We start from the raw sequence: 16,812 nt of genomic DNA on the forward strand, positions 1-16,812 counted from the left end.
AAAAATATACAATATTTTGTTGCTTAAGCTTATGTATTCAGTCATTATTCAATGGTATACTAAAAATCCATGTAAAAATCTTAATTCTCACTGTTCTCAGGTCAAATATTTACATGCGATTAAAATGCGATTAATTTCGATTAATTAATTACAAAGCCTCTAATTAATTAGATTAAATTTTTTAATCGAGTCCCGGCCCTAATATATATATATATATATATATATATATATATATATATATATATATATATTTAGGCAAAATAAGAAATATACACATTATTCTATTCAAAAGTTTACACCCCTGACTCTTAATGCATCGTGTTTCCTTCTGGAGCATCAGTGAGCGTTCAAACCTTCTGTAATAGTTGCATATGAGTCCCTCAGTTGTCCTCAGTGTAAAAAGATTGATCTCAAAATCATACAGTCATTATCAGAAAGCGTTCAAATACACAAAAAATGCTGAAAAACGACAGAATGTGTGGGACCTGAAGGATTTTTCTGAAAAACAGCGGCTGTTTAACTATTCAGGACAAACAAGGGGACCATCAAGTTAAACTCAACTTTTATACTGAAGAGTTGTAATGAACATCTTTTGAGTTTCTGTGTGTATCGAACAATAGATTTATCTAGTGAAATGGTGCCCTACATTAGATATCTACTAAAGTTGCCGAAATGTTTAGTATCCACCTTTTTCTTCAATGCGGAAGAACCGGAAGCCTATAGTTGAGACTTCCGGTTCATTATTCGCTATAGGAAAATAATGAGAAGAACAACAACAAGCAGTAAATGGTCAAACTGTTTGCACTACAAACCAGTGTGTTCATAATGAAAATAATACATTAAAATAATATGGTAAGACACCAATTTGCAATAACAAGCCGCAAAATTAGCTAAAAATAGCTGGATGTGGATAAGACCGGAAGTCAGACCCATACAATTTACAAATGGCTGCACCCACTCCTATTTGAACGAAAAAGGTGGATACAACAGGCAACAATGCAATGCACTTATATGGGCTCTGAAAAGAGGTTGTTTTTGTAATAACATGTTTGTGATAAATATGTGATGCTGTTGTTTTTAGGGGCTCATGGTCCACTGGTCTTCCCAAACGCAATGAGGCAAAGACAGGAGCGGACACCACGGCAGCAGGACCCCTGTTCCAGCAGAGGCCGTACCCCAGTCCAGGAGCTGTCCTCAGAGCAAACGCTGCGAACACGAGACGCTTGGAAGAGGATGACGACGACGATGATGACGACGACTGAGCAGGAATAGTGTCTATAAAGCCTTTCAAAAGGCTTCTGCGATATGTTTTCTTACAATGGGGACATGGAATCATTTGTAAATATACCATGTGTTGTGTTATACATTTTATAAACAATTGCCATTTTACTTAAGATAGTGATGTTGTGCCCTGCAAAATAAACTTTTTGTTTAAAAGGTGCATTCAGTGGTTTGCTGTTAATTTAAAGTGTTTTTGTGAATTATCATCTGTACCAGTGAAAATATTTCAACAGTAACATTTTTTTATGTTTTTAAGTCTCTTCTGGTCCCCAAGCCTTGCATCTATTTACAGCAAAAAGAGTAAACATTCTGAAATATTTTTACTATTTAAAATAATGTTTTCTATTTGAATATATTTTAAAATGTAATTTATTCCTGTGATTTCAAATATAATTTTTTTACATTACTCCAGGCTTCATTGTCACATGATCCTTCAGAAATCATTCTAATATACTGATTTTCTCGAAAGAGTCGAGTACATTTCTTTCAGGATTCTTTGATGAATACAAATCAGCATTTATCCAAAATGTTCAAAAGCTTTTAAATTATAGAAAATACTTTAAATCGATCAAAAGTGATGATAAAGACATTTGTAATGTTCCAAAAGATTTCTATTTCAGATAAATGCTGTTCTTCTGAGCTTTCTATTCATCAAATAAACCTGAAAAAATTCTACAGGGTTTTCAGCATAATATTAATAATAATAATAATAATAAATGGTTTTGAGCAGCGAATCGGAACATTAGAATGATTTCTGAAGGATCATGTGACTGGAGTAATGATGCTAACAGTTCACAGGCATAATTTACATTTTAAAATATATTCAAATAGAAAAGTTATTTTAAAATATTCCACAATTGTATTGTTTTTGCTGTACTTTGGATCAAATAAATGCAGGCTTGGTAAGCAGAAGAGACTTCCCTAAAAATCTTACTGTTCAAAAACTTTTGACTGGTAGTGTATATGGACAAGTAGAAAGATGATTCAATAACTCAGAGATCAGATCCAATGCATATTGAAGGAAGTTTAACATTTTATTATAAAAACATAACATGAGTGGAAATTCTAGGTGACCTGTGTATACCTTTGTACATAAACAACAAATTGAGATCTTAATTGTTAGAAACCAAAGCAGAGTTTCAAACATGTTTGGACTAATTAACTGGCAGTGAAATTTTTATTTATTTATCCCTTATTACATTCGGCTGAACTATAATTTCCCTGATCAGCAGCAGACACTCAAACACTGATACTACTGAACCGATGACCTGTGTATATGCTCTTTATCACTATACAGAGACAAAACATGGCACTTTTTTTTATTTTGCAACATAACAGACTCTTACTAGCAGGATATTATGTTGCTTTAAGATCATCCAATTAAGCAAACGTATCACTGTCACAGAGCATCAACAGTTGTGTCCAAGCATAACTCCACATTTGGATCTAAGCTTGTATTTAAAATACAACAGCACAACTAGCAAAATAAATTAAGTCTTGGTTGTATTAAAAAATGCGATGTATCTGATATGTTGGTCTCTAGCAATGAAGGGAAAAATCAACAACGAAGGGTGTGTCATATCATCCAGTTGGCTTCTCAGTGTTCTGTTGCGCCCACATAATGACAGATGGCGTCATAGTCGAGTGTGAACAGCTGCTCCTCGTAACGGTCCAGCTGAACCATGGCTCGACACTTCTCTCGGTCTCGCTTCAGAATGCGGCCCACCTGCAAGACAAGGTACGGATTATGATTCTACAGCAGAAGTGCACATCTTCGCTTGTGGACTTAAATGTGTGGAAGCTGCAAAACCATATAGAGGGCTTTGTAAGCAGGAAAAGGCGTGGCATTTTGACTAACTAAAGTTAATAGGTGGTAACGATACGGACAAGCAGTATTAAGATATTAGCCTAATATTTCACCTACCTAAATAAAATGATAAGAACAAACAAATGTTGTCAAGATTCTTGCCCTGGAAATCCTGGTTCAGTTTGGCCAACCACAAACGCCTTTTGTTCCTCAGTTTTTTGCGCACTCCTCCTTGATTTGTTAAAAGTCTATAGTACTTTAAATGTTTTTTCTGGTCCGACCAATTAGTACAGCCCAAAACATGACAATAATTGACCATTTTCAGCATTAAAATAAGTGAGTTTCATTCGGTTCAGTGGCAATGTTTACGTTCAGTGCCGCCGAAATGGCCAATTGATGATGTCTCGTGAAAACACTCTATCGCAGCTAATGAACCAAAGTCTCACCTATAGACTACGGCATTGAAGAAAAAGGTGGATAGGAGTGACAATATGTGCGGACCACAAATAAAGATAAATAACTTATTGGCTCTGTTCCAACCCTAGTGCACATCCTTGTTGTTTACATGTTAACATGTAGCTAAACTAATGATTTAGTACTTTAAGGTGATACATACATGGTACGCACAAATATTTCATTTTAATTGGGTGGATCTATTTTTAGTAGTGCATAGAATGTTTATTCACCATCTTGGAGTTTGCAGTGCATTCTGGGATTGCATGATCTGCAATAAATGTGTGTAAATATCATACTGCCCTACTTAGGCTCAACTGAGAAACAAGCAGGGTTACTGTAGATTTAATACAATTCTGAATCTCAGCTATTATATATTCAGTTACATTCAGTTTTCAGTTTAATAGTATTTTTCTCATGTGCTTTTGTCTTTTTTATTTCAGTTTTAGTAATTTTTGTATTTTTGTCATTGCAACATTTCAATTTTTTCATATTTTAGCTCCAATTCAATTAACAAAGATTTAGGGCTGCCCTCAACTGATGATTTTTCTGGCCGACTAGTAGTCATAAATTTTAAGCATTAATCAACTATTAGTTGCACGCTTATAAATAAACCATATATAAATCATAATAATGAGGCTTTAATTGCCTACATAGCCTAATAAATGCTCATCCACAAGAAAAATAAAACTTGCCACAGCCCACTGCCAGATATATGTGACCCTGGACCACAAAACCAGTCATAAGGTTAAATTTTACTAATAATTACTAATCAAAAATTACATTTTGATAGGTTTACAGTAGGAATTTTACAAAAAATCTTCATGGAACATGATTAATTTTGACCCATACAATGTATTTTTGGCTATTGCTACAAATATACCCCAGCGACTTAAGACGGGTTTTGTGGTCCTGGGTCACATATAACCAGTGTTGCCAACTTAGCAATTTTGTTGCTAGATTTAGCAACTTTTCATACTACCCTAGCAACTTTTTTTTCAAAAAGCACCTAGCAACAAATTTAGCAATTTTTAACATTTATTTGGCTACTTTTAGCAATTTTTAAAAAGTGACTCAAATCAAAAGAGCAGTGGCTGCAGGCTTTACTCAGTAGAGTGTGGGGGTGGGGCTACATAAGGTCTAAATAGCCAGGCACAGCTGCAGCAGCAAAATTTGTTGGCTGAGTGCAACAGCAGTAGCACACATTTCACATTTTTAAGTGAATTAATTAAGAGTAACCACAGTTAAAATTTAGTTAGCTTTAGTAGCTGCTCATTAATTTTTAACTGAACATGTCTCAATCGAAAATACAGCCAGAAATACAGAAAAGAGTGGGAGTCTGTACCTGAATTTAAAGGATGGCTGAGATGGCCAGTCAATTTGAGAAAACATTAATTATTTTGTAAACTACATAAAGATGCAGTTTTGAGTTTTTGTTAATAAGAACCTATTTATTGTGCATCTGGATGTAATGTTTTAATATAATATAATACACAGCGCCTCATAGAGTAGAGACATGACAGGCTTACGCTTGTCAGATACTACGTGATGACGTCACTGATATGCAAATTAGTGTGTGACGTCATCTGGCAACATTTAGCTACTTTTCGGGCAGGCTTTAGCTACTTTTCATTGGAAATAGTTGGCAACACTGCATATAACGTTTTAATAATTTATTGACAAATTAGTGTTTTTTTGTTTGTTTTCGGCTTAAGAGATGAAGTCGGCAACCCTGACTCACTGTCATCTCCGCAGTAGTGATGCATCTGTGTGCATGCTTCATACAAATGACATAATCTTTTTATTTAAATTGGTTCATTTAAAAGTAGACAATTCACTCTCTATAGATATATTTTTTCATGTCTGTAAGGCAAATATGCACAGACTTTGGAATTTTTGTGCTCAAGTTCACAGAGACCAAGATGGCAGAAAGCACATGCTGTTTGCTTTAAATATTTTACAAAAGTGCAACATTTCGTTATTTTGAGTGCACACAAAAAACTTCACAGATTCGATAGATGTACTACTTTTATCTGTATGACCTAAAATTGAGTATTTTAAGAGCAGGTGACTGTACCAGTGCTTCCATTCTTAATGTAGTCAGCACGCTACTATTCCGCTTCCACACTCCGCAAAGACATTTGAATAGTGCACATTTTTCTAGGTTAACATTAGATTGAGCAGCCATGTAAAGTTACTATTTAATATTTTAGATAAAAAAAGCCATATTTAAAGTCAGTGAATGAAAGGTGAAAGTTTGGATGTCCTGCCCAATGCACTATATTACCACATAGACCAGCCATTACAATCTGTCAGTCAAGGACTTTGCCACTTCGTGTGGAAGCAACCAATAAAATTTTGTCCGATCAAGCCTATTCTCGTTGACTAATGGTTAGTCGACTATTAGGGGGCACCCTACAAAAATTATAATTGATAGTTTTAGTCAATAACACATTTTTAACATTTTTCAGTGTGTAACGGCTTGATGTCAGGAGTGTCTCTCTATGATGCTGTCTAAGTAGGCAGACCACAATAATTTGAAACAGAGCCATGCTGTACTACACAAGCAAGTGAATCCATATACCTGTCCTCTGTGTTCTCCCAGAACCACCATAATATAGTCTGCGTCGTTCTTGGGTACAATGGTCTCCAGCATCTTCTGCCTAATATCTGAAACAGACAAATGAGTAAAACACACATTTAGCTGTAAGATCAAAATCCCCATTGTTAAAATGCCTCTTATAATGGTCAAGGTCAGAGTGTCATACCGTCCAGCAGTCTGCCCTCCTCTGTACGACACACGCAGGTGTGAGGTGTCAGGACGTCCTCGATCCTCATCTAAACACAAAAAACAAATGTAAAAATTAAACACTTCAATTTATACTATTATCTATATATACTACAGTTGAAGTCAAAAGTTTCCATACACCTTGCAGAATCTGCAAAATATTATTTTTAATAATTAAGAGGGATCTTACAAAATGCATTTTATTTTTTATTTACTACTGACCTGAATAAGATGTTTCACATAAAAGATGTTTACATATAGTCCACAAAAGAAAATAATAGCTGAATTTATAAAAATGGCCCTGTTCAAAAGTTTACATCCCCTTGATTCTTAATACTGTGTTGTTACCTGAATGATCCACAGCTGTGTTTTTAGTGAACAGTTAAACTGGCCACTGTTCTTCAGAAAACTCCTTCAGTTGCCACTAAATCTTCTGATTTTTCAGTATGTTTGTGTATTTGAACCTTTACACTAATGACTGTATGATTGAATGATTTTGAGGACAACTGAGGGACTCATATGCAACTATTACAGAAGGTTCAAGCGCTCACTGATGCTCCAGAAGGAAACACGATGCATCTTCATTCTGTTCAAAAGTTTAAACCCCTCACTCTTAATGCATCTCTCAGCATAAAAGCAGATACTTTACTAAGCAAACTAGACTCACTATACTAATGAAGTACCTTTGAGTTGTAGTATTTGCCTCCTTTGAATGCTTTATCTATGAAACGCACACGGAGGTCCCTTTGGAGCCACGAGGGGGCTGGAGGTGAGGGCCGGGACTCCTTTGCTGGAGGAGGCTTCTCTCTGGGAGGAATGGTAAGTTCATGCAATTAAAAACAGATTTAATAACATACATGCAAAATACTGTGTTTCTGAGTGTGTTTTACCTGTCTGTACTTGAGTCTCTGTGTTTCCTTTTCTTCTGATCTCTATCTCTGTCCTTCTCCCTCTCTCGATCTCTAACTCTATCTGTTTTTCCTCTGTCGTCTTTGCCATTTAACCTCTCCTCTCGTTCCCTCTGCTGTTCTCGCTCTTTTTCTCTCTCTTTGTCCTTGTGTGCTTTACTAAGACGACCTGACAGACAGAAAAGACCATTTTAATTGAAAAAGTTTGTTTTCAAAGACTTAAAAAAACAACAGTTGCAATTTTAAAATGCATTTTTTCACTGCTATGTATGTAAACCGGTTTCATGTGCGCGAACCAGCATGTGTAAAATACGTATGTCAGAACACACAGCTTCTGGTTACAGACAAATAAAGGCTTGCTGATGGTGTTTTGGGTTTAAACGCGTCCACCCAAACAGCTAGTTTTCCCACAAGCTCAAATTGCACTTTCACAGTCAGTCAGTACTGTGAAACTGTTCTCATTCCATTTAAAGACATCAACGAAATCCAAATTAACTTTGTTTACCTAAAGTTATAAACAATTTATCGATGCACATTAATGTAATATTTATTAACATTGATTTAATTCATATTCTAGAAAGTAAATGCATTGTGACTGAACATGCTTCTTTATTCATCCTAAAAAGAATATTCATGAGGTAAATGCATTTAGCTAGAAAAACAAATGATTTTAGATTTTAGGTAGAATAACAAAATCATGACCAACATAATTTATTTGTATGTAGAATACCTAAAATATTATATCCATGTACACAAACAACAGGTGAGGATGTAAAAGTGGACTTACTGAGGTCTTTGCTGTATTTGTCGTATTCTTTACGGGTGACCAGTTTCAAAGAGTGCTGAATGATGGTTACTGTCTTGCCGCCAATTGCAAGTTTGACTACAACTCTGGCGTTATCTGGATCCACTCCCTCTATCTGTCAAAGAGACAGTGAAAAATAAGACAGAAGAGAGAGCAAAAACAAATAATGAGAATTTTTTTTAAAATAATTTAAAATAGTTTTCCTAAATTGTGAATTATTTATTGACACAAGGGGGCGCTAAAAAAAACTTAAGTGAATGTGGTTACCATAATAAATGGATTTTAGGGCCATGTTTCATAGACAGGGTTTAGCCTAAACCAGGATTAGGCTACAGTTTAATTAAGACATTTAAGTACTTTTTATAAACATGACTTAGAAAAAAATATTACTGTGTGCATATTGAGACAAAACAAAGGCACTGATGTAATTTTAAGATCAGTCAGTGCAAGTTTCCTTCAGTTGAAACAGCTCAGACTTACATTTTAGTCTAGGACTAGGCTTAAGCAATGTCTGTGAAACCCAGGGTATAACTTTCATTTTTTTAGTAGATATTAAACCTGATTTTTTCCCCCATTGTGTCAGTACAGTAGCTCACCATTACTATGTTATAAATATGAGTATGGAAGAATATGGAAATCCATTTACCTTTCCATACAGGTCCTTATGGGCTCCTGCCAGGACCTGCACACATCCTCCAGGGCCCAGAACCAGTGCCTCCTCTTCCTTTTTCTCGTCACCAGGTTTAGGTGGTCTCTTGGGGACACCAGGCTCCAGGTCTTTTATAGCAGAGCGATCAGCACCCAAACCCAACCCTTTAGGCCTTAACTCATGCTCTATGGGTTTCACATCTCTAACAGGAAGCAAAATATATACATATGTTTTAATATTTCAAACATAAACCACAAGCTAACATAACTTACTCACATGTGCATCAGCATCCCACCCCTCCCCTCCCCAAAAAGAGCAGCCAGTGTGTTTCCATGCTCATACAAGTGAACAGATGGGCCCATAAGCACAAAAGATTAAAAAGTGTGTGGCCAGTCCATGCCAAAGATTCCCTCCACCGGTCTGAAATAATTCTTCACTGCATTTGACATAAAATGATAATCTCATGTTATTAATGTCTCCAGCCAGAACAGTAATCCCAACACAAGGTACCATGAGTGGAAAAGACTTGTATAGAGCCAAACATCACAAGCATTAGGAAGCGCTTATCACACAAAACAGTGACGAAACTATAAAGACACAGCAGAGGACAAAAAAGAAACACACTAAAGTAGAAAGTCTGCATGAGGCCTTGCAACACATGGTCAATGTGACATATGACTATATCATTTTATCAGGTTAAACTGTGTCAGCTTTTAAAAAACTGAAGTGTACATGAACAGCCATGAATAAAAATGTTTCTTTAAAGTAAAAAAAAAAGAAAAAAAAAGAAAAAAAAAGCACATTATTTAGCAATAAAACCACCTAAATAAATAATTTTAAAAAGCATTTTTGGCAAATCCAGGTAATTTATCAGAGAAATATTATGGTTTTTAGAGTTTATGACAGTTACAGCACCAACTGCGGTCCGATCTCCTTAAAACTTTGCATGCTTGTTTAGAATTATCTATCGCACTTGTGAAGTTTTGAGTTTTCATTTAGGCTTTATGGGCATTTTTGGACAGGCCCCTTTTCTAAACAACCCTGTTATAGCTTCCCAAAGAGTAAATTCCAACATTTTTTTGATACTAATTGACCTTGAGAATCCAGAACTGCACTGCAGTGTTTTTTTTTTTCCAGAAAACCTAGGACTAGTTCACAAAAGTAGTTTTTTTTTTTTTTAAATAATTTCTCAGTTTAACAATAGGTTTGATTGACAGCAGTGGTTCCAGAGGCAAAGTTGTTCAGAATCAAGAGGTCTATCGTATGATATGAACATTGTGCGTATGTATGGAAAACCGTGCAATATACAATCGTTTACGGTCTTGAAAAATGCAATATCACCCCCCACTGGCCGATATATTTCTAATTTCTCACAGACTTTTAGGGCAGTGACTCAAACAGGCCCACCAAATTTTTTTCTAATCAACCTCTGTTAAGCTTGTCTAATAGGTGCACAAAATTCATTGGCCTATGGCGGCCATGATTTAAGATACACGCAAATGTCCTCATAGCCATTTGTGGCACTTTGGACCAAGGTCATGCATATGGATTTTCATGTCTGTTGGACGTGTAGTAATGGCCGTTTTTATGTTTTTTCCCCCTTATAGCGCCACCAAGTGGCCAAGCTTCACAAATTTTTTTCATTTGACCTCAGATTTAGCTCCTACATACGCATTGTGAGTTTGGTGAAAATACCTCATTCCATTTAAAAGTTATAGCCATTTTAATAAAAATGGCCCTGCCCCTTTCAAATGTTTTAGTGTCCCTTTTTTTTTGATAAATATTGATATTTACTCTCCAAAATCTTCCTGCACTGGTTTGGTTCCGATCAGGTGAAAAACCGAGGACTAGTTCGCAAAAGTAGGTTTTTCAAAAAAATGCAAAATACCCGAAAATTTTGCCGGATGACAAAACGGATGAATCTGAGGCGTGTTGTCCAATCACATAAGATATTTCTTCACCAAGTATTTCTTCACCTGGTATTTCTTCACCAAGGCTTGTCCCCAACTGGGACAAGACTTGGTGACCTTGTAGATGGTGTAAATACTACCATCCCTCCAAGTTTCAAATCTCTATGACTTCTAGCCCGATCAATTTTACGTGGAGATTGCTGATCCTTGGCCATTCTAACAATTACAATAGGGTTTCAGTGCTACACACTTGAACCCCTAACAACCGAAGTGTGGTTAGAACACTTCAAGTACATTAATTGAGGAAAAAAAGCAGGTACTTACTGTTTAAATGTGCGTCCGATTCCTTCTCCTTGCTTCCAGCCCATTCCCTTCAGAATGGCCAACCCGTACGCCTCCACAGGAACACGCTCGTAGTCGGCATCTGTGGACTGAATCAGACCAGACATCAGCTCTATAGCATATTCAATACACATCTCAAACATCTCCACAGAGAAATCAAGCACAAACTTCCTAGGCAATCAAAAACACAGTCAGACACAAAACACTAATTAGAAACACACACCTCAACCTACAGAGAAGATGATAATTAGATGAAATATTACAGCTCCTTTTTATGCATTGGAATAAACAAGCGCTTTGACGGGCAGAGGAAAATGTACTCGTAATGACTCTGAGCGTGTTAAAGTCCAATCAAGCTGTAGCTGGCGCTCTCACAACAATCTACAAGTGATGCACTTGCACTGCAGGAGAAAATGACACTGGAGGTGCGAGTAAGAAAGAGAGAGAGGGAGTTTATGCAGAGTAAGCTGTTTGGATGCAGCAGGAGAGTTCTTCATCACTCATTTCATTAGGACACGCCCTTTTCCTACACACATACACACACACACACACACACACACACACACACACTCTCTCTCTCTCTCTCAAACACACACATTAAATGCAACAAGAGCACTGCATGTGCAATGACCTTGAACTGCCCTGTGCTGACACCACATTTGGCACCATTACTGGACAACAGCTCGAGCAGCCGATAGAACACTAATGAGTTTTAATAAAATACACTTCGCAAATCAACAACTGCAATTGCATTAGAAATCCTCGGCATGTACAAACACACTCATGTGACCCAGATTTGCAATTAATTTAAAGGAGAACTCCGGTGTGATATTGACCTAAAGTGTATTGAATCATGATACCGACTGTGAACGTACCTTGCATATTTCATCTCGGTTTGTGTCCAGCTGTCCGAAATCTGGGGTCAGTTAGCCGATGCTCACAACAGGTTGTCAATGAAAGTCAATCGGGCATCGAAGGAGCCATGTAAATAAATCACTGTTTTACGCCATTTACGAGGCACAAAGTAGCTCCGCATTTCATTGGTAGACTTCCGAGGGCCCTGGCATTTAAAACGAGACATTGAGAACTCAGAAAAAGCACCGGTAGTTTATTTACAAGAAGATTTATACAGACATCTTCCACCAGGAACAGAGCAGTCGCCGCCATCTTAAATGTAGTCACGATAAGTCGAGTGTCGAGCACGAAGGAAACTACAGCCTTATACGTTGATAACCTGATAAATTCATTGGTGCTCGACACTCGATTTGTCGTGACTAAGTTCAGGATGGCGGCTACCGGATTTTCTTTCCCAGGTACTGTCTGTATAAATCTTCTTGTAAATAAACTACCGGTGCTTTTTCTGAGTTCTCAATGTCTCGTTTTAAATGTCAGGGCCCTAGGAAGTCTACCGATGAAGTGTGGAGCTACTTTGTGCCTCGTAAATGGCGTAAAACAGTGATTTATTTACATGGCTCCTTCGATGCCCGATTCACTTTCATTGACAACCTGTTGTGAGCATCGGCTAACTGACCCCAGATTTCGGACAGCTGGACACAAACCGAGATGAAATATGCAAGGTACGTTCACACTCGGTATCATGATTCAATACACTTTAGGTCAATATCACACCGGAGTTCTCCTTTAAACTGAAAGAGATCTGTATCTGCACATAGTATAAATACCAGCAAAATAAAGCAATCACAAAGTGGTGCAGTACTAATAATAGCCACTGCTTTTGTAAAATAGTTACCGTAATAAAATAGAATTTTTACTGAAGTCAATTATTTGACAGTCTCCTTATTAAAGGTATAGTTTACCCAAAAATTAAAATTCGTCATCTTTGGAACACAAATTTTTCATGAAATCTGAGAACTCTCTGACCCTCTATAGACAGCAAGGGTCCTACCATGGTCAAGACACAGACACCTAGTAAGGACGTCATTAAAATAGTCCATGTGAGATCAGTGGTTTAATCATAATCTTATGAAGTTAAATGGAGAGAAGAAATCATTGAAAAAAGTTACTATTTTTGTTTTCTTTGTTCTTATTCTTACAGCTTTATAAAATTACGGTTGAACCATTGATGTCGCATGGACTATTTTATCGACGTTCTTACTATGTTTCTGTGCCTTGACAGTGGTAGGATCTTTGCTGTCTATGGAGGGTCAGAGAGCTGTTGAATTTCATCAAAAATATCCTAATTTGTGTTCTGAAGATGAATGAAGGGCTTCTGGGTTTGGAACGACATGAGGGTGAGTAATTAATGACACAGTGTTCATTTTTGGGGTGAACTATCTCTTTAACAATGCAGAATTTCAAACAAATGCTGTTATTTTGAACGTTATATTTATTAAATAATTCTGGAAAAAGTATTACGGTCTTCACAAAAATATTAACCAGCGCAAGTGTTTTCAACACTGATAATAAGAAATGTTTCTTGTGCAGCAAATTAGTATGGTTTCTGAAGGATCATGTGACACTGAAGACTGAAGTTATGATGCTGGATATATAGCTTTGCATTCCAGGAATAAATTACTTTTTAAAATATATTTAAATTTAAAAAAAAAATCTTATTTGAAAAGAACATTTTAAATCATAATATTTCACAATTTTACTGTTTTTAACTGTATTTTTTATCTGTATGATTCTGACTCAAACTAATGTCACAGTCCATGTAGCCTATAGAGTCAAAAACTATTTAAATACTAGGCTTTAGCACACACTTATTCCCACACTGGATCTATAAGGAAAGATTTATCTCACTTTACAAGATTTTCCAATTTTATTCAATACCCTTTGCCACAAAAATGTTTCCCATGTGCAGCATTGTCTGAAATGTTTGTAAAAGCCTTTATGTGTTTAATAATGTGTAACTTGCACAAAAGCATATTACTATGCTGAAAACCAACATTTATGGCTTGGCAGTCTAGCTGATAATATTAAAAGAGCTCAACATTAGCTAAAACAGGGCTGCCTGTCCTTCAATTCCTTTTTTTGTGTCAATCATTCATGGACCTACCGACTCTGGTCGCAAATCCACTTTGACTTTGTCTCCATCCTCAAAACCCTGAGGGGCCTGGTTCTGCATGAGAAGAGGAATGGCAAAGTTCGGATCCACCTGTGGTCCGTTCTTCCATCTCTCCTGGTGCTTTTGAGACTCTAGTAGATGACATTCAAACAGAATTACATTAATACATTATTCTTCATTTAAGCAGATGCTTTTAAGTACAAAACTGAACTGCAAGTTATTTGAAATTAAATAAAAAGGTTATAGTTTATATTAAATTATTAGTTTATATTAGACCTTTACATTAAACACAATGAGATGAACTTGAAAGTGATTTTTGACCCACTTAAGTACATTTTAATGTTTAACTTTATCCTTCTACTGTTTTTGAAATATAGCATTGATGGCAACTAAAATATGCTTTTATTAGAAATGAAAAAAATACAATTTTATTTATTTTGCACTGACAAATATTTTGCAGTCTATAGTACTATAGTTTTCCCCAGTCCGACAGATTAGTACAGCCAAACACATGAGAATAATCAACCATTTTCATCAGAAATAATCCGCAAAAAATTACTCAACACATAAAAATAAGTATTTTTTTTTTTTTTTTTAACTATACTTGTAAGAAGTAAAAGGGAAACCCATTGAAAACGTCAAGCAAAGCTGGCATCTCAAAATTAGAATAACTCAAAAAAGTTATGTTTTAAACCTAATGATACTTCACATTTTAGGGTATCACCCAACAAACACAGAACATTGCCTCAACGTAGCCAACCTTTTAGCAAAGTTGTGACAACATGGCTAAAAGGTTATTGGTTCTACGTTGTGTTGTCGTGTTGTTACTACGTTGTCACAATGTTGCCATTCTACCACGGTTCAGGGCCATCTCTGAAAGTTGTGCTTAGGCTGTCTGGACAACCACTTTACAACATTTACTCGTTACTGTTCCGAAGCACGTTATTATTCTTCAAGCCAGGATAACGTTATGCGAGTATTGCTTTTTGATTTCTCTCAGATAAATACGTAAATATCCAAACAAATCCTTTAATTTTTCGTGTCCAATGAGAGATTTATATTTTTCTGTTAATGGATGAATAGAATAGCTGATAATTCACATACGGAGTGTTAGTTTGAGGTCGAGTTTGGTAATGCGAACTATATTTCTTTCAGTATTCAGATACTCTACCTAGTGTTTGACTTGTTCCTGCCTACTGGATTCTCCGTTTGCCTCTGCTCTCTGGATTTATTGACCTTTCTCGCACTGTTTTCTTCCTACCACCTTGCCTTGACTATGCTCACCTGTCCACCGTATTCTCCCGTCCAGAGTCCACCTCATTGGCCGCTGACCGCTGTTTCGTTGTTTAACTTTTGTTTAATAAACATTCTCAGATGCCTTTGCTTTTTTATTAGTAATTTAATATACTTAAACTAACTGACTTAATATATTTACATACGTAAAATATACTATATATTGCATTTTCCCCCAAATGTATATCTCTGGTAACATACTTATCCTTGGTATGTATGAAATGTTTGGTTTGAAATAAAGTTTGATTATATGAATTTGTATGGCATTTTTACTCAAAGTTTTATTCAAAGTTTACACAAGTAGATAAGTTAAAAAAATACATTATTGGTCGATTTTTAATATTAAACAGTATGTAAAAGATTTACATGCCTGATATAACACGCAGAACAGGCAATATTTATAATCTGGCATGAAAAAAATACATGTAGTAAAAACGTCGCCTGCTGGTTGATGAATGTCGCCCAACAACGTTCCCACAGCCTTTTCGAGTCTTTCTACGTTGTTACAACGTTGCGAGCACGTAGACGGCGACGCTGCCATTTAAAAAAATGGAACGTTGCACAGACGTCGCTTCAAAGTTAATGTGTTTGCTGGGCGGTTGTGTTTTACAGTAGGCCTACACTGAAAAAAAATCTAAATACCGTGGAACTGAATGGTTACAATATTAATGTACACTAATATTAGCGTAGTACTCCAGAGTGAATACCACAAATAGTCTAACTTTCTGCCAATTTTATATTAGTAAATGAATGCCCAAGAATGTATCCCAAGTAGACATCTTAATCAAAGCTGAAACAGTGCCAAAAACCACAGAACGATTAATAATCGACCAACACACCTTCTATGAGTTCTTTGACGGCTTGAGACTCCACCGTATCCTGCTCTCCCTGGGACGCATCTTTAGTCTTGTCTTCGCTGCTCTTGTCCCCTCGCTCAGCATCCTGTCGGTACCAGCGGTTCTTGTGGATCAACGGGATGACCAGCTCCTTCGGTTTCTCCACCGGTTTGGTTCTGTAGAAGTGAAAGACACATACAAGCGTTGAAGCACACGGCACACGATGAGATATAAACAATCAACGTTATACTCCTTTCAATGAGATTATTTGCTAATCTAGCTAAAATTAGCGTTAGCCTTCAACTCACCCTTTTAGTTCCTTCCCCTCGACTTCCACTAAATAATCTCGCTCTTCCGCTTTCCCGGATTTAACCTTGATCAATGTTTTACTAAAACCGAAAGATATTGGAGCAGATTTTTTGCCTCCATCGTCTTGGCTAATATTACTCTTCAGTGATTCAGGTTCTTGATGCCACTCCGACGCCATGTTTGTTGTGTGTTGCAATCGCTGGTAAATGTAGTTTTATTGGACCGACATTTCTACACCTGAAAGGCACGAAAGACTACAATTTCCACAATTCAACATGTTTCACACGAATGTATTTCCTGGTATTTCTTATTTTTAATTTTGTGAAAATAGTTAATAACAAATATAGAGTTTTGCATTAGTTAATTATAAGGAATTGTTTTATTGTTTTGTTACTAATGTAAT

General features: G+C 36.3%; 2 protein-coding genes across 2 annotated transcripts in view; one reads left to right on the plus strand and one right to left on the minus strand.

Moving 5' to 3' along the window:
• The window catches only part of pqbp1 (polyglutamine binding protein 1), a 4,642-nt gene extending 3,201 nt beyond the window's left edge, over positions 1-1,441 (plus strand). The window contains exon 7 of the mRNA XM_073819661.1: positions 1,082-1,441. Coding sequence (XP_073675762.1) covers positions 1,082-1,262 — 181 coding nt within the window. The 3' untranslated portion in view covers positions 1,263-1,441. The remainder of the gene's footprint in view (positions 1-1,081) is intronic.
• An 851-nt stretch (positions 1,442-2,292) lies between these two features.
• gpkow (G patch domain and KOW motifs) lies at positions 2,293-16,587 on the minus strand. The gene is made up of 11 exons (XM_073819489.1): positions 16,409-16,587; positions 16,104-16,276; positions 13,963-14,102; positions 10,926-11,032; positions 8,689-8,893; positions 8,025-8,157; positions 7,220-7,406; positions 7,013-7,136; positions 6,310-6,379; positions 6,126-6,211; positions 2,293-3,007 (listed from the first exon to the last, which is right to left on the minus strand). The coding sequence occupies exons 1-11, from the start codon at positions 16,585-16,587 to the stop codon at positions 2,879-2,881; spliced, it is 1,533 nt and encodes a 510-aa protein (XP_073675590.1). The 3' UTR covers positions 2,293-2,878.
• Between the last annotated feature and the right edge of the window lie 225 nt (positions 16,588-16,812).

The sequence above is a fragment of the Garra rufa genome, chromosome 15 (assembly GCF_049309525.1).
Source record: "Garra rufa chromosome 15, GarRuf1.0, whole genome shotgun sequence".
In the NCBI taxonomy this organism is placed as follows: domain Eukaryota; kingdom Metazoa; phylum Chordata; class Actinopteri; order Cypriniformes; family Cyprinidae; genus Garra; species Garra rufa.